Here is a 22,782-nt window from a genome sequence, read left to right as displayed (position 1 = left end):
GAAGCAAAGTTCTTAACCTGAAGGTCCCAGGGCAGGTTACAGCATTAAAAGCAATACAGTGGTACCTCAGGTTACATATGCTTCAGGTTACATACACTTCAGGTTACAGACTCCGCTAACCCAGAAATAATACCTCAGGTTAAGAACTTTGCTTCAGGATGAGAACAGAAATCGTGCTTGGGTGGCATGGCGGCAGCAGGAGGCCCCATTAGCTAAAGTGGTGCTTCAGGTTAAGAACGGTTTCAGGTTAAGAACAGACCTCCGGAACGAATTAAGTACTTAACCTGAGGTACCATTGTATTAAAAAAAACTTTTTGGTTGCCGAAATGGCAAAAAGAGCCGGAAGAATCAGAAATCAGGAAGATTAAAATTTTAAATAAAGAGTGGGGGAAATCTATAACTTATTTTAAAGACCATTGTAAACAGTTAAAATTGTTAGCAGGATTGGAGTAACACTTTTACTTTAATGGTGAATTTTGGACAAAACGGAGAGGTAAAAGATTTGGATTATCGTAAAAGATGCAGGAGGGAATGGCTAGCAATAGGACCCACAAAGGGGAGGAGGGAAGTCCAGGAGATTCTTTGGAATCTTGTTTTTATCTTGTATGTTGGATATGGGATTGTAAAACTCTTAATCTGAAAAACCAAATAAATGAAATTTAAAAAACTTTTTGGGTTGCAAACAGTACAGCTATAGCTTGTTCATTCTTCAGCTGTCTAGCTCAATGAAAGGCTTTGCTGGTGGTTATTTTTTATTTTTAAAAAGAAATTACTGAATGTGTTATTTGGATGCCATTACAGGTTCACATTCTGCAGGAGGACTGTAACAGCCTCCGCCAAGATATTGAGATATCTCGGGAGAGGCTGCAAAGGGAGGAAGAGAGAGCTCTTCGGCTGGAACAGCAGTGTACACAGCTTAAATCAGACCTAGGTATGCAAGTATTTTTGGATCTTCTTCATGCCTTAAGACCAGTCCATGCTCCATGCGCTCCACCTGTAACAATCAGAAGAAGAAGAAGAGTTTGGATTTGATATCCCGCCTTTCACTCCCTTTAAGGAGTCTCAAAGCGGCTAACATTCTCCTTTCCCTTCCTCCCCCACAACAAACACTCTGTGAGGTGAGTGGGGCTGAGAGACTTCAAAGAAGTGTGACTAGCCCAAGGTCTCCCAGCAGCTGCATGTGGAGGAGCGGGGAATCGAACCCAGTTCACCAGATTACGAGTCTACCGCTCTTAACCACTACACCACACTGGCTCTCTGTTTAATGTGTGAAGTGACTCGCTAAAAACCATTGCATTGTGTAAGCTCTGCCTGTGGTATTAAATCTGCAATGGCCTGTTCCCGTGTGAAAGGACTGTGAGACCAGCTCAAGTCTTAAGAAGGGGCCTTTTGGATGTCTTCCCAGCCTGCTCGACGAAATAGGAAAGTGTGTCTTAGCAGGTCTGGAGCCCAAATGTAGGGTGGCCTACAATTGTGAATAATAATAATAAATTTATTATTTATACCCCGCCCATTTGGCTGGGCTTCCCCAGCCACTCTGGGCGGCTTGCAGCAAAAGATTAAAAATACATTAAAACATCAGTCATTAAAAACTTCCCTAAACAGGGCTGCCTTCAGATGTCTTCTAAACATCAGATACAGTAGTTTATTTCCTTCACATCTGCTGGGAGGGCGTTCCACAGAGCGGGTGCCACTACCAAGAAGGCCCTCTGCCTGGTTCCCTGTCACCTTACGTCTTGCAGTGAGGGAACCACCAGAAGGCCCTCAGAGCTGGACCTCAGGGTCCAGGCTGAACGATGGGGGTGGAGAGGCTCCTTCAGGTATAATGGGCCGAGGCTGTTGAGGGCTTTAAAGGTCAACACCAACTAAAACATTAACATTGGAGTGAAGTAACTGCAATAATAGTGGGACGCGGGTAGCGTTGTGGGTTAAACCACAGAGCCTAGGACTTGCCAATCAGAAGGTCGGTGGTTCGAATCCCCACGACGGGGTGAGCTCCCGTCGCTCGGTCCCTGCTCCTGCCAACCTAGCAGTTCGAAAGCACGTCAAAGTGCAAGTAGATAAATAGGTACCACTCCAGCGGGAAGGCAAACGGCGTTTCTGTGCGCTGCTCTGGTTCGCCAGAAGCGGCTTAGTCATGCTGGCCACATGACCCGGAAGCTGTACGCCGACTCCCTTGGCCAATAAAGCAAGATGAGCGCCGCAACCCCAGAGTCAGTCACGACTGGACCTAAATGTCAGGGGTCCTTTTACCTTTACGTAGGCATTGACAAACTGAATGAGAATAAATACATTTAGAGATGACACAAAATGTAGAAAGCGGCTATCCAGCCGACTCCTAAGGATGTTGTAGTAACTGTTGGAGATGCTGAAAAGAGAGTTGATTGAGCTTTGAGGGAATTGTTTCTTTGCTGTCTGCATAGCTATTGGGACATTTCGACAACAAAAAATTACAGATGACGGTTTCATCTGCAGTAGCTGTTACGGATTTTCATCAACACTTAGCAGGGCCAGGTAATCTTTTACATGATAAACCGCAGTACTATCGGAGAACGCAACAGAATTAGTCTCACCGGGTTCATTTTATGAGTTTAAAGACCTCTTTGTTAAAAAAATGAAATACACAAACTACAGTGGTACCTCGGGTTAAGTACTTAATTCGTTCCGGAGGTCTGTTCTTAACCTGAAACTGTTCTTAACCTGAAGACCACTTTAGCTAATGGGGCCTCCTGCTGTGCCGCCGGAGCACAATTTCTGTTCTCATCCTGAAGCAAAGTTCTTAACCTGAAGCACTATTTCTGGGTTAGCAGAGTCTGTAACCTGAAGCGTATGTAACCTGAAGCGTATGTAACCCGAGGTACTACTGTACTGCTTTGGCTTCTGTGAAAGCATTAACAGTCCACAGCCCAGCCCTGTAGCTCTTACTCAGAAGGAATTCCCTCCGAGTTTAATGGAAAGTATTTGCACATAAGCCTGCATAAGGTTTCAGCAGCTAATCCAGAGGTTGGCAAAAAAATTTAGCTGTGGGCTGGTCCACTGGAAGAAGAGGTGAGGGGGGCAAGTAGCCCTCCTCCCCACCCTCAGCCGCTGCACTTACCTTCCCTGGGGCTGCTGCCGCCGCTGCTTCCCGTGGGTAGGCAAAGCAAGCTCGTTCGCTCCCCTCTCTGGCCCACAGGAGCACCAGGGTGGCGGCGGCAGAGGGAAGATGAGTGGCGCAAAAGGGCTGGCTCCGGAGAGGGGCTGCTTAAAATGGCGCTCAGCCAGCTCAGCCCAGCCCCCTTCCTCCTCTAGGCAGAGCAGGAAGAAGCCAGGAGGAGGGAGGGAGGAGGCGCTGCCGCAGTGTGTGTGAGGGAGAGGGGGGAAATGGCGCAGCCCAAATGAAAAGAAGCCCCACGCCGATCCACGGACGGTCCGCAGGCCGGATCCTGAAGGCAATTGAGCCTGATCCAGCCCCTGGGCCTTAGTTTGCCGACCCCTGAGCCAATCCTTTCTTAGGTTTACCATAAGAAAAGTCATCTATCTTAATATTTGTCCTTGCTTGTCAGTCCGAAACAGTATTTTAGGAAAAAAAGAGCCTGGCGCAGCAGTTTCTGTAGCAGAGTTCTATATTTGGTGTTTTTATTTGGGGAAAAAAACCAACAACATCTAAGTGATGATGGTTAGCATTTTGATTAATAGCTTCAAAACCCGATGACGCTTTCTTTCTGTGGGTTCTGTTCTAGACTCCCGTGAGAATACCATCTCCAGGCTCAGCGAAGAAGGGAAAGTAAGTTTAAAAACAGGAATTGTGGAATTTGGCAGGATTCTCTCCCTCCCCCCTTTTAATGTCTTGGCCCCATATATACCTACAGTTCAGGTAAGTGCGGCTGATACAGCAAGGGCATGAGGCTAATTATTCAAGAGCTGTACTAATTTAACTGGACTGCCCCATTACATGAAAAATGAGATGGAAAAACGGGATGTATTGACACACCTGGTTTAACTACCTGCAGTTCTTTGCCTGTTTGAAGCATCTTCCCCCAGGGAATCCTTTGTTTCCTCTTCTTTTCCTTTAGGCTGCACGGCTGTCTCTGAGCAGGGAACATGAGGAGAACACGCAGCTGCGATCAGAAATAGCCTCTCTGCGAGAGGTGGCAGAAAAAGTGCAAGTAATGGGATTTTTTTAAAAAAAATTTTTTTAAGGACTCTGTTCAAAATTGTGTCTAGCAGAAAAGAGAGATAGCTTTGCCAAGGTCTGGATAAATTTTGCATGTGCCATTTTGTATGTGTGTGGAATATGGGTGCTGAAGAACTAGAGGCTGGGGAACCCAGGAATATCTGGTCGCGGTCTTTCCTTGAGGGCAAATGTGGTGCTACCCCTACAACCTCCTGTTTAGTCTCAGTTCTGCCCGTGTTGAACTTGGCAGCGAGGAGGATGGGGACAGAGCCAGAACAAGTTGAATCCTGCCTGACATTGGCTGTAGGACCTAGCTACCTAAGGCACATAGAATCCCCCTTCATCATCATCATTATTATTATGATTTCCATTACAATATTTTCCTGGTTTTTTCCATATTACATCACAATATAAATAAACCAAAGCCATCACCACATCCTCCCCATCCCCATATACAGTGGTACCTCAGGTTAAGTACTTAATTCGTTCCAGAGGTCTGTTCTTAACCTGAAACTGTTCTTAATCTGAAGCACCACTTTAGCTAATGGGGCCTCCTGGTGCTGCTGCGCCGCCGGAGCACGATTTCTGTTCTCATCCTGAAGCAAAGTTCTTAACCTGAGGTACTATTTCTGGGTTAGCAGAGTTTGTAACCTGAAGCGTATGTAACCCGAGGTACCATCAATCAAACCTAATATTCTTTTGTCCCTCCCCCCGCTTCCCTCCGCCCCCACTTGATTTCCACTTTATTACGGTCACAGACCAAATTTCCTCTACATTCTGAGATTACACTTATCTTTGCATTTACAGACTCCTCAAATCTTCTATATATTCTTATTGTCTTTCCTTGCTAATTTACCTTCCCTCAGATACTTTACATTTTAATCTAGGCATATTAGCATATCTTTTTTTGAGCAATATTTTACCATATATTCTTAAGGAAGAAAGCTGGGAATAATGAATTGATAGACACTTCTTGTGACTCTTGTGTCCTTCCTCAAGGCGCTGAATGAGCAGTTGACCCAACAGTGTGCAGAAATGAACGACACCCTTCGAAGTGTTACCGTGGAGAACGCTCAACTCATCTCGGATCACCAGGCCGCCCTAAAGGTGTGGAGCCATTTTCACACGTTTCACACGTTTCAGAAACCGTCCTATTAATCTGCGATGTGTATGCCATACACAATTTCCATAGGTTGGTGAGGGGTTGGGTTCTATATCTGAGCATGTGGCAAAGGTAGGAGCAAAGAATTGTGGGAGGCAAGCCCGTTCTCCTCAGTTTCCCCCCTTCCTGACGGACTTTTGTACCAACTAATATTTTGTAATATGTCAAGTGGGCTTCGTGTAACAGTGTTTCCTCAAATTTAGGTCACCAGAATTTGTCGGACTACAACTCCCATGATCCCTAGCTAGCAGGACCAGTGGTCAGGGATGCTGGGAACTGTAGTCTCAAAACATCTGGAGGCAACACTGTGGAAGCTCAATAGCCTGAGTCTGCACTAAGAAGCAGCCAAGGTGGTCTGGCCTCTTCACTAGCCTTAGCTTTTGTAGCTGGAGTCAGTCTGGGCCCTGCCCTCTCAGGCCAGGTGGAAAGAGGTCTGCAAAGCAGTGAGCGGCACTTCCAGCTCTTCCCAGCCAAGATTTTCACGCTGAAAACGTTGGGTCTTCATTTTATCATTATAAACGCCTTCATAATTCCTTCTTTCTTTTTTAGGTGGAGCAGGATAAAATCAATCAGAAGCTGCAAGAGCAAGACTTGATTCTGGATGCTGCCCGGGCCAGTATTACGGCGGAACTGCAGATTGTGCAGAATGAAAAAGCTCAGCTTCAGAGAGAGATGTGAGAGCCAAAGTATTGCTTTCCTATGCATGGCCTGGCTTCCTTTTATGTCATATTCCATATGTGTGTGTGTGTGTGTGTGTGTGTGTGTGTATATATATATATATATATATAGTATGTATGTATATATATAGGGACGCGGGTGGCACTGTGGGTAAAAGCCTCAGCGCCTAGGGCTTGCCAATCGAAAGGTCGGCGGTTCGAATCCCTGCGGCGGGGTGAGCTCCCGTTGTTCGGTCCCAGCGCCTGCCAACCTAGCAGTTCGAAAGCACCCCCAGGGGCAAGTAGATAAATAGGGAGCGCTTACTAGCGGGAAGGTAAACGGTGTTCCGTGTGCTGCGCTGGCTCGCCAGATGCAGCTTGTCACGCTGGCCACGTGACCCGGAAGTGTCTTCGAACATCGCTGGCCCCCGGCCTCTTGAGTGAGATGGGCGCACAACCCTAGTACGGGCAGGGGTACCTTTACCTTTACCTTATATATATATATGTGTGTGTGTGTGTGTATGTATGTATGTATACACATGTATATAAAATCTTAACACAAGCTCTACTTCAGTCTTAAATGCAAGGTGTCTCATTCTGTGGCATACATTTGCTGTCTGAAATGTGAGACCTTTGGCTGCTTTTGAAGGTTGCAGAAGTAATAATAATAATAATATATTATTTATACCCCGCCCATCTGGCTGGGTTTCCCCAGCCACTCTGGGTGGCTCCCAACAGAATATTAAAAGCACAATAAAATGCCAAACATAAAAAACTTCCCAGTACAGGGCTGCCTTCAGATGTCTTCTAAAAGTCAGATAGTTATTTCTCTCCTTGATATCTGAAGGGGTGGGTGCCACTACCAAGAAGACCCTCTGCCTGGTTCCCTGTAACCTCACATCTTGCAGGGAGGGAACTGCCAGAAGGCCCTCGGCGCTGGGCCTCAGTGTCCGGGTTGAACGATGGGGATGGAGATGTTCCTTCAGGTATACTGAACCAAGGCCGTTTAGGGCTTTAAAGGTCAGTACCAGCACTTTGCATTGTGCTCGGAAATGTACTGGGAGCCAGTGTCGGTCTTTCAAGACCAGTGTTATGTGGTCTTGGTAGCCACTCCCAGTCACCAGTCTAGCTGCCGCATTCTGGATTCGTTGTAGTTTCCGGGTCACCTTCAAAGGTGTGTAATGTATTGGTGTTTGCTGCTTTGCTCCACAGAGAAGCCTTGCGTGTCGCACACGCTGCCTGCGGGCATGAGGCATCCGAACTCCAGGAGACCACAACCGCTCAAAAGGAGCTCCTGGAGTCCACAGTTGCCAGGATCCGAAGCGAACTGGAGGCAGCTCTGCAGGAGAGGGACTCTCTGCTGAAGGAGAAGGAGAGGCTAGAGGAACAGGTACCATGAACATTTGCCAAGTTATTTTAAAAATACTGGGTTGCATCTTAGGCCTACCCAGAGTAAACCCGCTGAATTTAATGGGCATGGCCGACTTAGGTCTGTTTAATCTCAGTGGGCCTACTCTTGGTTTGAGACAAGTCACTATATTAAACGTCTGTTTGGGCATTAAACACTCTTTAGAGAAATGTGTGGCGTTCCCCCAATAGCAGCCTACAAGGACCAAGATGTACCACTTAGTACCACAGAATGCTATGGTTTATAACGGAGAGGGGAACATTTCTGTACTAACTCCGAGATCATATAACGCCGAGACCACATAACACCGGTCTTGAAAGACCTACATTGGCTCCCAGTACGTTTCCGAGCACAATTCAAAGTGTTGGTGCTGACCTTTAAAGCCCTAAACCAGGGGTCTGCAACCTTTAAGACAAAAAGAGCCACTTGGACCCGTTTCCGAAGAAAAAAAAACTGGGAGCCGCAATACTCGTCATTGTAAAAATAACTTTTTTGTCACTTTTTTAAAAATTATTTCTTTGTTTGACCCCTCAGAATTACTCCTCCTCATAGAAATAAACGTTAAATTAACAAGTTACCTTTTTGTGTGTGTGTGTTCTTCACTCCCCTTCAAAACAGTGACCAGCGTACATGCCCCCTTTCAATGCAGTGACCAGCGTACATGCCCCTTACAATGTAGCGGGTGGGCGGGCGGGAAGGTGACATCGGGACGGTGCGTGACTAATGCACGCACCGCCCCCATGCGACGTCACAGCCAGTACAGCGCCCGCCACAGTGGGGAGTGTCGGGGCGCACAGTGCGCCTCCTCCCCTCGCTAGTATCCGCCCCGGAGCCGCGGCAAAGGTGTAAAAGAGCCACATGCGGCTCCGGAGCCGCGGGTTGCAGACCCCTGCCCTAAACGGCCTCAGCCCAGTATACCTGAAGGAGTGTCTCCACCTCCATTGTTCTGCCCAGACACTGAGGTCCAGCGCCAAGGGCCTTCTGGTGGTTCCCTCACTGCAAGAAGCCAAGTTACAGGGAACCAGGCAGAGGGCCTTCTCGGTAGTGGCGCCCTCCCTGTGGAACGCCCTCCCACCAGATGTCAAAGAGAACAACAACTACCAGACTTTTAGAAGACATCTGAAGGCAGCCCTGTTTAGGGAAGCTTTTAATGTTTGATGTATTACAGTATTTTAATATTTTTTTGGAAGCCGCCCGCCCAGAGTGGCTGGGAAATCCCAGCCAGATGGGCAGGGTATAAATAATATATTTTTATTTTTATTTTTATTTTATTTTATTTTATTTTAACTCAATTTTGTGCAGCCTGTCGCTGAAAGCAGCACAAAGACCTGGTATATTTAGCACATCAGTTTATGAGCTGTCAGTGGTATCTGGGAGTCGCCCCACCCCTGGGAAAGGAAGACTGACATGAATTTGACAAGTCATTAAAGATACACGAATCGTGTGTTTCATTTGCACAATTGTCTCTGTTCCTTCCCAGTAATATGCCCTTCCTTGTTACTGTCCTTTCTTAACCAAAAAGCTAGCTTTTTGCCAAATGCACCCTTTCATAATAGCTGTTAGGGAAATTTCTACACTAGTACTTTTTTTTTTTAAAAAAGTTGCTTTTAATTTAAAAAAATTACTTCAGAGTTATTGATTGCTCACATGAGACCTACAGGTGTGTCTGCAGAGTCTTTCCCTGACACCCCCGCAGGGTCGTGTCCCCCCTCCCCCTGAAATTAGGCCGGAAAAAAGCATTCTGTATTAATGTCTTAATGTATTGTATATTTTGATGTTAGCCGCCCTGAGCCCCGTTCTGGCCGGGGAGGGCAGGATATAAATAAAAATTATTATTATTATCAGCCAGTAGAGCTAGGTTGCTGTGTGTATTTGGTGTGCACATGGCAGTTTTTCTTGTTAACCTTTTTGGGGCTTTAGGCATATTGGTAAGCAACCCTTGATGCGGGGAGGGCAACATATTTAATTTCACCAGTTCAAGATTATTTTGTAAAAGTGCAAGGGGAGCCCACTGTCCTCCAGGGAGGAAGTGCAGGCAAATGGATCGTGTGTGTAGATCAATAGCGGAGCAATGAGGAATAAAAGGAAATGTAAGGAGCTGTGCCTAGTACAGAGTTAGAAGCTGGCAGGCTGGGGTTTGGTAAGTTTATTTTCTCTCTCTCAAATACCTAGGGAGGTAAAATAGAGCAGCTTGGATCCTCCTTTGGTGAGGTTGATGATGGAGCTGTTTTTTAATCCTTGGTGGCAGATGCAGAAAACAATACATGAAATAACGGAAGAGAACAAAAGATTGGAAGCGGAACTAACAGAACACAAGGTATGGTGGTCATTCATACCACGGCTGCCGACAAGACTGGTTTACACTCTGTTGGTACTGGGGATGCATCAGAATTAACTGGATTGTAGCGGTCCGTTCTGGATCCAGTATGGTTCTTCTGAATAAATTCAGTCAGAATAACTGAAGTTAAAATGAATACAAAGCCATATGTGACCTCACTTGGCTTGGGACATCAACAGCCTTTGTTGGTGGTGTACCAGCAACTGGGATGCGGATGGCGCTGTGGTCTAAACCACTGAGCCTCTTGGGCTTGCCGATCGGAAGGTTGGGAATTCGAATCCCCGCAACGGGGTGAGCTCCTGTTGCTCTGTCCCAGCTCCTGCCAACCTAGCAGTTGAAAAGCACGCCAGTGTGAGTAGTTAAGACTATTTTTTGTGTGTGATCTGCCTTGAATTCGCCTGGTGAAATAAAGAAGCAAGCAAATAATAATGGCAATTTCCCTTCTTTTTTTCAAGTTGGAAATCGGTCCTCTCAAAGATACCGTGAAGGTGTTGGAAGAAGAAAACAAGAAATTAATGGAGCGGGAAGCTGCCTTGGAACACCAACATGTAATTTTCAGTCTCAGCAGAAATAATTTCAGAATATTTTCATAATATTAGAACAAGCTTCTCCCTTAAAAAAAGAAATCTGTAAAAAGAACGAATAGTAAGCAACATAGAACCAATATGCTAAGAGTTTTGTTGTTTCTTTGGGAAACCAGTCTTTAATATCCATGTTCAATATATCTTTAATTAGTTAAGGTGGGACAGCCCAGATGTTGGTGGCCCCAGATGTTGTTGGACTACAGCTCCCATTATCCCTGACCATTGACCATAATACAGGCTGGGGTTGATGGGAATTGTAGTCCTACAACATCTGCAAGGCCCGCCCCACACTGGCTGCTTCTGAGCTAAGGCAAATGGCCTGTTTCATTTGGCTTGCTTCTGTTATTTCAACTGTTCCGCCGTGATGGTGGACCACAGTGAAGATCTTGGTTTCTCCATCTCTGTCCAGCAAGAGAATCAGAACCTGAGATCTGAGGGCTCTTAACAGGCCCAGGAAGTGGCCCTTTAGATGGCTCTTGACCAGGCTGCTCACAAATTATTGAACAATGCTACTGTTAGGATTCCCTTTTTGAAAGGGAAAGAGAACGACCCGGTAATGGCTTCTTCTCCCATTCCTTCTTCTCCCATTCCTTCTTCTCCCATTCCTTCTAAATGAGCAATGCAGACATCAGTGAGTGAACGAGAATGACCTCTGCTTTTGTCTTCCCCCAGAATGCCCAACAGCAAGTAAAGCAAGTTCTGGAAGAGCTGACGGACACCAAAAATAAACTGGCTTACGAGAAAGGGAAACTTCAGGTATGTCAGCCTTGTGGAGTGAGGCCGGCCACTGGCTGTTTGCCTTCTCTCAGTTCTTCCCCGCCGATAGAGCTTTGCTCTTTTTAGTGCTGCTGTTTCCTGGGTGGGGATAAACAACTATCACCACTCCCCGCTCCCACCCAGCTTAAAAGGACTCAAGAGTAGAATGCATCAGAATACTAGAGCTTTAGTCTTTTGGTGTTAACGCAGCCCAAGTAGTGCTGACCATGCAGCCATCCTTTTGTCTCTTGAAAGGCTGCTGAGTGATGACTACGCAGAAGAGCAGCAAAACCCTGGGGCCAACTGTGGTTTTATTGCTGAGGGCCACTTGGCTGTTTCGTTTTAGTTCTCAGGCTTTTGTACCTTATCAGGGCTTTTTTTCAGCCGGAACTCACCGGAATTCAGTTCCGGCACCTCTCAGGTGGGCGCCATTGCCATTCTATTTTTATAAAAAAATTAATTTTATTAAGATATAAAACACATACATACACATTTACACAATACACATACACAACCCACTACCTTATTTTCATAACATAAAACATACCTACATTACTCTTTATAATACCTACCTGTACTGTACATATCAACATACCTACACACCTAACCCACACGGACACCCACCAAGTGACTTCTAGCCATTCTTGTTACGCTATTTTATTTTTCTTTAATCTCTTCTTCTATCTTGACTTTACTCTCCTTTCACTCTAATCATTTTCTGGATTAACTCAATATCTGTCAGAAATTCTACTTTTTCCACATAAATTTTGATGTATTCCTTAAGGAATTAAGGAGCACCATTGCCATTCTAAGAGAACAAGGGAGGCTTTCAGGTTGAGTTCCGGCACCCTTTTTCTAGAAAAATGGCACTGTTTAGTATGATATTATTATTATTATTATTATTATTATTATTATTTATTATTATTATTAAAATTTAAATTTATATGTTGCCCTTCTTCATAAGATCTCAGGGCGGGTCACAGAATGAAATACAGGATATGAACAAGTAAATAATTAAAACCCAAACAGCAATAATTTGCAGAGAGGGGATTTGTAAGTGCATGTGTGCATTGTTAAAAAGGCTCTTCATCCAAGCAAAATGGCAGATGGTACCTCTGAGGTAGCTTTGTATTGTTACGAGATAAAATTATTATTTTTAAAGAAAGGAAAAGGAAAGAAGGCTCCATCATGCTGAATGCATTTGAGCTTGTTATTTTGAACGCGGTGTGCGCAGGGACCCTTTAAATCGGGGAGCCTGTGGCTCTCGATGGTGGTGGACTACAACTCCCATCATCTCTGCCCGTTGGCCATGCCAGCTGGGTTTGATGGGAAGTGGTGTTAAACAGCACTTGGAGGCTCCTCAGCCCTGCTTCAAAGCATTACAGGAGTACCATGTAAACTACTTTTCGGCAATATCCAAGCCAGGTGGTGCTTCTATGGTAAGAAACAGAGCAGCTGGTCCTTCTGATGTGGTTTTTGATACTTGTTTAACATTGGAGCAGCGTCTGGAGTGGATCAGTGGGAACCTTGCCTCCATGGCACCCCTGAAGCTTTCAAAGGGAGCCTGAAATTTGATTTTGGCTCTAGCCAGACTGCACTGGCATTCCGCTATGGGTTTTTTTTCCTTTTTCAGTTCCAAGTGTGCCAATAAACAACAAAGCAACCAGATCCCTCCTCCCTTTTTGCCAATTATTTTTATTGATGTTCCATTATTTTTAACGAATTGTCACCAAATCAAGACAAATTCAATACAGATTTGAAAGTTGGGCTTCCCTCCCACCCCAGGTGCCCCCTCCGTTTTCCTCCCTCCTTTGCTGCTTCCAAAAAAAATAACTTTTTTCCAACTATCATTTCAAAATACATTCATCCCTTCTCCCTACACATCACCTGTCCAGTTACCAATTTCTGCTATGCCTTTTTATGCCTGTCCTCAAAACAGTCAAGTGTGGAATAAATCCTCTTCTATCTATCTATCATAGTCGTTCGTAAGTTTTCAAACATTTCCTTCTGATACCTCTTGAGTAGCACTTTGCCTGAGAAAAAACAGATCTTGCATACACACATTCCTCCTTAACATGACCTTGGACGTTGCTCTTCTGACATCTGGCCCCAGTAATCAACAACTCGGCCTCACTGGTGTGGCATGGAGAGGGTGAAAAGGAAACCCCTAATGCTGGTGGGGTTTTTTGTATAACTATATAATATACATAAGGGACGTGGGTGGCGCTGTGGGTAAAAGCCTCAGCGCCTAGGGCTTGCCGATCGAAAGGTCGGCGGTTCGAATCCCCGCGGCGGGGTGCGCTCCCGTTGTTCAGTCCCAGCGCCTGCCAACCTAGCAGTTCGAAAGCACTCCCGGGTGCAAGTAGATAAATAGGGACCGCTTACTAGCGGGAAGGTAAACGGTGTTTCCGTGTGCGGCTCTGGCTTGCCAGATGCAGCTTGTCACGCTGGCCACGTGACCCGGAAGTGTCTTTGGACAGCGCTGGCCCTCGGCCTCTTGAGTGAGATGGGCGCACAACCCTAGAGTCTGTCAAGACTGGCCCGTACGGGCAGGGGTACCTTTACCTTTATAATATACATCCCACACACACTGCCAATCTCACAGCCTCAGAAATTAACAGGTAGGCTTTACAGAGGCAGAAGGAAGGGGGAAAGTCTTAATTTAAACCAGGCATAGGCAAACTCTGGCCCTCTGGATGTTTTGAGACTACAATTCCCATCATCCCCGACCACTGTTAGCTAGGGATGATGGGAGATGTAGTTCCAAAACATCTGGAGGGCCAGAGTTTCCCTATGCCTGATTTAAACGATGCCTTGCATTTGGAGTCTTTATGACTACAGTGGTACCTCGGGTTAAGTACTTAATTTGTTCTGGAGGTCTGTACTTAACCTGAAACTGTTCTTAACCTGAAGCACCACTTTAGCTAAGTGCCTCCTGCTGCTGCCGCGCCGCCGGAGCACAATTTCTGTTCTCATCCTGAAGCAAAGTTCTTAACCTGAAGCACTATTTCTGGGTTAGCAGAGTCTGTAACCTGAAGCGTATGTAACCCGAGTACCACTGTATTTAGACAGGAAGGCGAGGATGGAGACAGAAATAAGTGACCAGCTAGGAAGCATACATTTTCAGGATCACAGGCAGCTGCCAAGTATCGCGTCAGACCCCGTTCACTTGGAAATATGTCTCATTCATTTAAATGGGTCTTAGCTTTCATGCAAGTATCTTTAGGACAGCATTCATAAAATAGCTTTTCTCAGTTGAAAACAAGGTACCTGCGCAAACTCGCAGAAAAGTAGCTGTAAGCGGCCGGTGTGGGTTTTATCTCAATACCACCCGGATTGTGCCTTTTTTCCTCTGAGTTTGGCAAACGCCATTCCTGTTTCCAGATCGCAGGCTTGTATTTTAGAAGGCTCTGGAACACGTGTCGTCTTTCGTTTATCATAGACCAGAGTGAAGCAGCTGGAAGAAAAGGCGCAGTCCCTCCAGGACACACGCTCGGAAAACAGCCGGCTTCGCAAGCTGAACACCGCCTTGGAGACAAAGTGTAACCAGGTACGATCCGGTTATATTGACCTACAGCATGGGTTGCCAGTCTTTCTGGGCTGAAGGACAAGCTGGGGAAATTCCTCTTTGTGCCATGACATAATTAGATTCTGTACTCAGAAAGTCAGCGCAAAGATTTCTGCTTGTCCAACAGACCTTCCCACTCTTCTCCTCCCCCTGTGTGCCCCCAAAATCTGTCCTAGGGGTTCCCCCAATCATTTAGAGCAGATTTGGGAAGGGTGCAGCGTGCACTCAGGAGATGCGGTGGGGAGTCCCACTGTGCTAGTGGAAATCCTTGCACTGATAGTAGAATACTGCCCATTATGCTTGGTGCATATTTACATATTATCTGCATTAATGAAACAGCAATATTTTGGCTTTCCTGGCATTTGGAAGCAGAGTGCTAGAAGTCTTAATCAAGCTTTCTGAGCATTGGTCAGGTATTGTTATTCTATTTTGCAGCTACTCTACACTAGTATTAGGAATGGAAAACAATACAGTGGTAAAGGTAAAAGGTAAAGGGACCCCTGACCATTAGGTCCAGTCGTGGCTGACTCTGGAGTTGCGGCACTCATCTTGCTTTATTGGCCGAGGGAGCCGGCGTACAGCTTCCGGGTCATGTGGCCAGCATGACCAAGCCGCTTCTGGCAAACCAGAGCAGCGCACGGAAACGCCATTTACCTTCCTGCCAGAGCGGTACCTATTTATCTACTTGCACTTTGACGTGCTTTCGAACTGCTAGGTTGGCAGGAGCTGGGACTGAACAACGGGAGCTCACCCTGTCACCGGGATTCGAAGTGACGACCTTCTGATCAGCAAGTCCTAGGCTCTGTGGTTTAACCCACAGTGCCACCCGCGTCCCTAGAATACAGTGGTACCTCGGGTTAAGTACCGTATTTTTTGCTCTATAAGACTCACTTTTTCCCTCCTAAAAAGTAAGGGGAAATGTGTGTGCGTCTTATGGAGCGAATGCAGGCTGCGCAGCTATCCCAGAAGCCAGAACAGCAAGAGGGATTGCTGCTTTCACTGCACAGCGATCCCTCTTGCTGTTCTGGCTTCTGAGATTCAGATTTTTTTCTTCTTGTTTTCCTCCTCCAAAAACTAGGTGCGTCTTGTGGTCTGGTGCGTCTTATAGAGCGAAAAATACGGTACTTAATTCGTTCCGGAGGTCCGTTCTTAACCTGAAACTGTTCTTAACCTGAAGCACCACTTTAGCTAATGGAACCTCCTGCTGTCGCTGCGCCACCGGAGCACGATTTCTGTTGTCATCCTGAAGCAAAGTTCTTAACCTGAGTTACTATTTTTGGGTTAGCGGAGTCTGTAATCTGAAGCGTGTGTAACCTGAAGCGTACGTAACCCGAGGTACCACTGTAATTCAGTTTTTAAAAAAAACTAAATTCTGTGCCAGTGTCCAGATTCCATGGGTGTTAATGGATGCATGGAATGCTGAGAGCTCAGGAAAAATTGCTGGTGGAAACGAGCTGTCTTTGAAGGGCTTCGTTTCAGCTTTTTGTTGCCTCGCTTTTCAGATGAATGCCGAACTTGCCTCCATTAGGATCAACACGCAGAGGATAGAAGCAAAACTAAAACAGGTACTGGACCAATGGCAATGTCTTTCAGTTAACACCCTCGTGTTTTGGGCAGCAAAGGGTCCACAGCAAAGGACTCTATTCTTTCTGACAAATATACAGAACAAGAACAAACGGTGGCTGTTCAGATCATCGTTCTGGCGTTGTAAGGCCTGCCAGACTCTCCTTTCGAAATGCATTACCTGTGCTGGGACTTTGTATTCAGCCTCACCTGAATATATGATTTCTCGGTACGGCTAGTAAGTGAAGAAATACTGCAGGGGGAAGGGGAGAAACTCGGCCAAGGAAGACAAGACTTTCCACCTTGTCCTTCCTCCAAGTCCACTGTCTTCCTGCATGATTGCCTCTGGGCCAAAGAGATGGCTTGAGGGTTCATCACTTTCTATAGCTCGCAAAGCCATAGGGAAGGCTTGGGCTTGCTTGGGCATCCCCAGAGTTGTCATGAGGACTAGAGCGCTTGAATGCGAGGCGCTACTGCCTCCAGGATAGCTGTGGTGCCAAAGGGGGGGGGGGTTAGCTTGTTCTGACACACACATAACTTCCTGCCCAGAAGCTGTTTCCCACTTTAGGGGGGGTGTGTAAAGGTAAAGGGACCCCTGACTATTAGGTCCAGTCGTGGCCGACTCTGGGGTTGCGGGGCTCATCTTGCTTTACTGGCCAAGGGAGCCAGCGTACAGCTTCCGGGTCATGTGGCCAGCATGACTAAGCCGCTTCTGGCAAACCAGAGCAGCGCACGGAAACGCCGTTTACCTTCCCGCCGGAGCGGTACCTATTTATCTACTTGCACTTTGACGTGCTTTTGAACTGCTAGGTTGGCAGGAGAGGGACCGAGCAATGGGAGCTCACCCCGTTGCGGGGATTCGAACCGCCGACCTTCTGATCGGCAAGCCCTAGACTCTGTAGGCCAATAAAGCGAGATGAGTGTCACAACCTCAGAGTCGGCCACAACTGGACATAATGGTCAGGGGTCCCTTTACCTTTACATTAAATTTTAGGAAGAAACACAGTGTGGGATTAATTGCTCAAATGCACCTTGTCCATGTGTAAGAATTACAGAGGGTGATTTTAAAAGCTAGTCCTACTCACAATAGACCTATTGAAGCTAATGAGCACAACTCACTTAGGTTCATTAATTTCAGTGAGTCTGCTCCACATAGGACTTGGTTAATACAATCCAGGAAAATTGTAAGGTACGCCGTTGTTGTTCATTCCTAAGTAATCAGGTGAGTGGTGTTGATACAAGATGAGGAGAGGAGCATCTATGCTCTCAAGGAGTCTAAACCAAGCATCCAACGAAAAAGACATTAGGTGTAGAGGTAGTTTTAAAAACACAGAATCAGGAGTGGAATTCAGGTCTACTTCAGAGCTGTCAACTATTCCCTTTTTTTAAGGGGAATTCCCTTATTCCGAATAGGATTCCTCACAAGAAAAGGGAAAAGTTGACAGCTACGGTCTACTTACCGGTCTGTGCAACTCCTCCCCCTAATTTAAATGGAAGAAACCAGATTGGTGGGCTGTTCTACTCTGCTTGGGTCACACTCTGAGCTCAGAGGTTAGGCCTCATGACATCACAAACAGAGCAGGGTGATGTCTTGGTGACTTCAGAGAGAACACATGTTGATTTATCTTTGGATAGGAGGGGTTGTTGAGCATTTAAACTTCAAACAGCCACCAAGAAGCGCAGATTTAAAATGGCTTCCTTTAGACTCCCTCAGTGACGCAACAACTCTTATAAATTGACTCGTCGTTGGGCTGAGAGGCAGGATTTGCAAATGGAGCCCTTGCCAACCATTAATTTGCCAGACGTTAGGGGCATCTGTTTTCGTCTCGCGTTGCCTTCTCCAGTTGTTTGGTTTCCTCTGCTCGGGCAGCTAGTGCTATAGTAAAAATGCCTCTCCAAAAAAGAAAGTCATCTGAGAATTGCTGGCCGCAGAAATCCAATGAGCGTTTTAGATCATGCCTGGCCTGTGAGACCAAGGGACTTCGTGGGCGACCTTCCACTGCATGCTCCCCTGAGCGCAGAGTTCGTTTCATGATAGATCTGCCCGGAAGGGAGGCTGCCTCCGAGTGTGGGGATTGTCCCCCTGCCTCTCCAAAGGTTCTCTTCAAGGCTATAAAGGCCATGAAAGAAAAGCTGGACACTAAAAAAGATACCAGCGACTTAGAAGCTGAGTGGGATATAACCAGTGAGGGGACAGATCTTCAAAGGGTGAGTGCCAAGCCTGAAAATGGTGAAGATGGAGAGGTAAAGGTAAAGGGACCCCTGACCATTAGGTCCAGTCGTGGCCGACTCTGGGGTTGCGGCGCTCATCTCGCTTTATTGGGCGAGGGAGCCGGCGTACAGCTTCTGGGTCATGTGGCCAGCATGACTAAGCCACTTCTGGCAAACCAGAGCAGCGCACGGAAACGCCGTTTACCTTCCTGCCAGAGCGGTGCCTATTTATCTACTTGCACTTTGACGTGCTTTCGAACTGCTAGGTTGGCAGGAGCAGGGACTGAGCAACGGGCGCTCACCCTATCGCAGGGATTTGAACCACCGACTTTCTGATTGGCAAGTCCTAGGCTCTGTGGTTTAACCCACAGCGCCACCCGCGTCCCTAAATGTATAAAATGCATAAATGTACAAAATAAAAGGCATAAAATGTAGCTGAACCTAATAACTGAGGCTGTGCACACAATTCCCGTTTTCTCTGCGTTCACTGTGTCCCCAGTGGTTTGGGAAGCGGCGTACTTATCCTATTGTTACTTACTAAATACTGTGTTTCAATGGATGAGTTCCCCCCATCTCCTTAAACCAGGAGGTCCGATCCAAATTGAGAAACGTGGCAGTATGTTAAAAGATGGTCCATGTACTGTGTGCACCTTAGATCTAATATGAACTGGGGAAATGGAGGTCCTGGAAAACTGGGATGTGGGTGGTACTGTGGTCTAAACCACCGAGCCTCTTCGGCTTGCCGATCAGAAGGTTGGCGGTTTGAATCCCCGTTATGGGGTGAGCTCCCGTTGCTCTGATAACCTAGCAGTTCGAAAGCATGTCAGTGCAAGTAGGTAAATAGTTAATGCTGCAGTGGGAAGGTAAACGGTGTTTCAGTGCGCTCTGATTTCCGTCATGGTGTCCCGTTGCGCCAGAAGAGGTTTAGTCATGCTGGCCACATGATCCGGAAAGCTCTCTGTGGACAAACGCTGGCTCCCTCAGCCTGAAAGCGAGATGAGCGCTGCAACCCCATAGTCGCCTTTGACTGGACTTAACCGTCCAGGGTCCTTTAAAGGTAAAGGTACCCCTGCCCGTACGGGCCAGTCTTGACAGACTCTAGGGTTGTGCGCTCATCTCACTCTAGAGGCCGGGAGCCAGCGCTGTCCGAAGACACTTCTGGGTCACATGGCCAGCATGACAAGCTGCATCTGGCAAGCCAGCACAGCACACGGAAACGCTGTTTACCTTCCCGCTGGTAAGCGGTCCCTTTTTATCTACTTCACCTGGGGGTGCTTTCGAACTGCTAGGTTGGCAGGCGCTGGGACCAAATGACGGGAGCGCACCCCGCCGCAGGGATTCGAACCGCCGACCATGCGATCGGCAAGTCCTAGGCACTGAGGTTTTACCCACAGCGCCACCTGCGTCCCCCAGTGTCCTTTACATTTACATTTTACTGGAAAACCTCTGAGCAAATAGCTCGTCAAAGCCCTTACGACGCCGTGGCACACAGGTAGGAGAATGGGCTGGTCAGTGTTTAGGGTTGCCGTATTTCAAAAAGCAAAAACTGGGGCATGCGATTCTTTGATTGAGTTGTCTAAGATCCAGGACGAAGCGCCGCCTTTCAGAAATTACTGGTTGTATGGCAGCCCTATCAGTGTTTTTAATGGGCCTGGTCAGGCCATTTGTCTTGTACCATATTTTTCGCTCTATAAGACGCATCAGACCACCAGACGCACCTAGTTTTTGGAGGAGAAAAACAAGGAAAAAAACATTCTGAATCCCAGAAGCCAGAACAGCAAGAGGGATCACTGCGCAGCGAAAGCAGCGATCCCTCTTGCTGTTCTGGCTTCTGGGATAGCTGCGCAGCCTGCATTCGCTCCATAAGACGCACACACATTTCCCCTTACTTTTTAGGAGGGAAAAAGTGAGTCTTATAGAGCAAAAAATACGGTACTTTTATCTACAGGGCTGAAACGACAAGGGTGCCCAAATGCTCTGAAAATCTTTTCTGTACTCTTTGAACCATTTCTCCTCCCCTCCCCCTCTGTTTTTGCAAAAGACACAGTCTGCCCTTGTCTGCAGAGAGGACGATTTTTCTGTGACCGTCAAAACCCGTGATGAAGCGCTGAGAGAGAACCAGAAGCTCAAAGGGCAAATAAGTGCAACTGAAGAGAGAGAGAAACACAAGGTAGAAAATGTTCTTTGGGTGCTTTAGCTTTGTCCGGACTTCGTTGCAGCAAACCTGCCACAATGTGTGTTTTGAAATTTCTCCTCCACATCACCTGTCACTCCCGTCCTGAGATACGGATGCTTTTCAAGTGCTAATTCCCCAAATAGAAACCTTGTCTTATTTCTGCGTAGGAATCATTATTAGAGATTGGAATCATTATTAGAGTTGGCCCCACCTAAGAAGTAAAAAATCAACATGGTGTAAGAGGAAACAATCACACTCAGGGCCAATTTAGAGAGAAGATGGACTGGATTTTCAATTAACAATCCTCTTTGTTTTAAATTATTTTTAAATTTTAAATCATTCTGTCATTCCTTGTATTGGTTTGCTGAGCTCATTGATGCTGTTGTGTTAGTTTTTAATACAGTGGTACTTCTGGTTACGAACTTAATTCGTTCCGGAGGTCTGTTCTTATCCTGAAACCATTCTTAACATGAGGTACCACTGTAGCTAATGGGGCCTCCCACCGCCGCTGTGCCGCTGGCACACAATTTCTGTTCTCATCCTGAGGTAAAGTTCTTAACCCAAGGTACTACTTTTGGGTTAGCAGAGTCTGTAACCTGAAGTGTTTGTAACCCAAGGTGTTTGTAACCTGAGGTACTACTGTAGTTTAGATATTGATGCTTGCTATTTAGGGGGAAAAATGTTTTTAATCGTTTAGATATTGTTTGCTATTTGAAAATTGTTTTATATTTCTTGTGAGCTGCCTTGAGAAAACGTATGTCTTGAAAGCCAGGATAGAAATCTCTGGAATGAATGAAATGAATCAGCCGTTGAGGCCTCATTTTTGTTTTTCATATTGGTCTGCGAGGTACCAAGGTACAAAATTGGGGGCACAAAAAATAATTTGAGGGGAAGCGGTGCTGTCAATCTTGTTAAAGCCAAGTAGGTCTCCTTTTTGGTGCCTGGATGGGAGAATACCTTGGCAAACTTTGTGTGAGCTTGGTGGAGCTTCTTGAAGGAAGATATAAGTCTTATCCAGTTTTTTTAAAATTAAATGTCTCTGTATAAAACGGGGAAGGAGGAGAAAAACTGACCAATTTGTATGTTTACCCATGCAAACATTTGACAAACAGACAGCACGCAGCTGCCAATCTCATTGCCATTGATCTTGGCTGCGCACTACAGTTCAATTTTCAGGAGAGCCCAAAGTACACCGGTCCCTCAGAAGTCGAACAGAATCCGTTCCTGAAGTCGGTTCGACTTCTGAAACGTTTGACTTTCAAATTGTGGCTTCTGATTGGCTGCAGGAAGCTCCTGCAGCCAATCGGAAGCTGCGTCAGACGTTTTGGGTTCCAAAGAACATTCTCAAACTGGAACACTTACTTCCAGGTTTGCGGTGTTCAGGAGCCAAAACGTTTGACTCACAAGGCGTTTGGGATCCAAGGTACGACTGTAAAGGTGTTTGTCTGGCCATCCAGTGTTTCAAAGGTCTTGCCAAGGATACCTGATATATCCTTGAAGTAGAAATGTCAGGAGTGGAACCTGGGGCCTTCAGCAAGCAAAGCAGGCCCTCTGCTGTCGCTTGTGACCCAATACCACCCCAAGTAATCGTGATTGGGGCCCCCTGCTCTTTTGCGTTCCCCTTTCGTACCCGGACGCGGGTGGCGCTGTGGGTAAAAGCCTCAGCACCTAGGGCTTGCCGATCGAAAGGTCGGTGGTTCGAATCCCCGCGGCGGGGTGCGCTCCCATTGCTCGGTCCCAGCGCCTGCCAACCTAGCAGTTCGAAAGCACCCCCGGGTGCAAGTAGATAAATAGGGACCGCTTACCGGTGGGAAGGTAAACGGCGTTTCCGTGTGCTGCGCTGGCTCACCAGATGCAGCTTTGTCACGCTGGCCACGTGCCCCGGAAGTGTCTCCGGACAGCACTGGCCCCCGGCCTCTTATGTGAGATGGGCGCACAACCCTAGAGTCTGTCAAGACTGGCCCGTACGGGCAGGGGTACCTTTACCTTTACCTTTACTTCGTACTTCAGATGACAAATCTGCGACGCAAGCTGGAAGAGTCGAAGGAAGACAATGCCAAAGTGACAGCCATGTTGGAGAATGTGTTGGGCTCTCATAACAAAATGCAGGCGGCCCTGGAAAAGATTCAGACTGAGCTGGGACGCAAGGATTCCGAGGTGGCTGAGCTGAAGAAGGACAGGTAACTTGGCTCCCTGCTTTGTAT

General features: G+C 46.7%; 1 protein-coding gene across 3 annotated transcripts in view; it reads left to right on the top strand.

Moving 5' to 3' along the window:
• The window catches only part of CCDC150 (coiled-coil domain containing 150), a 54,495-nt gene that overhangs the window by 18,290 nt on the left and 13,423 nt on the right, over positions 1–22,782 (top strand). For all 3 annotated transcript variants that reach the window (XM_083406934.1, XM_083406935.1, XM_083406936.1), the window contains 13 exons: positions 802–931; positions 3,723–3,766; positions 4,056–4,148; positions 5,156–5,263; positions 5,868–5,992; positions 7,187–7,364; positions 9,631–9,699; positions 10,176–10,268; positions 10,977–11,060; positions 14,503–14,610; positions 16,131–16,193; positions 20,444–20,572; positions 22,589–22,758. In XM_083406934.1, coding sequence (XP_083263060.1) covers positions 802–931; positions 3,723–3,766; positions 4,056–4,148; positions 5,156–5,263; positions 5,868–5,992; positions 7,187–7,364; positions 9,631–9,699; positions 10,176–10,268; positions 10,977–11,060; positions 14,503–14,610; positions 16,131–16,193; positions 20,444–20,572; positions 22,589–22,758 — 1,394 coding nt within the window. The remainder of the gene's footprint in view (positions 1–801; positions 932–3,722; positions 3,767–4,055; positions 4,149–5,155; positions 5,264–5,867; positions 5,993–7,186; positions 7,365–9,630; positions 9,700–10,175; positions 10,269–10,976; positions 11,061–14,502; positions 14,611–16,130; positions 16,194–20,443; positions 20,573–22,588; positions 22,759–22,782) is intronic.

The sequence above is a fragment of the Podarcis tiliguerta genome (assembly GCF_965153285.1).
Source record: "Podarcis tiliguerta genome assembly, chromosome: 1".
Lineage (NCBI taxonomy): Eukaryota > Metazoa > Chordata > Lepidosauria > Squamata > Lacertidae > Podarcis > Podarcis tiliguerta.
The sequence above is the reverse complement of the archived record's forward strand: the minus strand, read 5'-3'. Positions and strand labels throughout refer to the sequence as shown.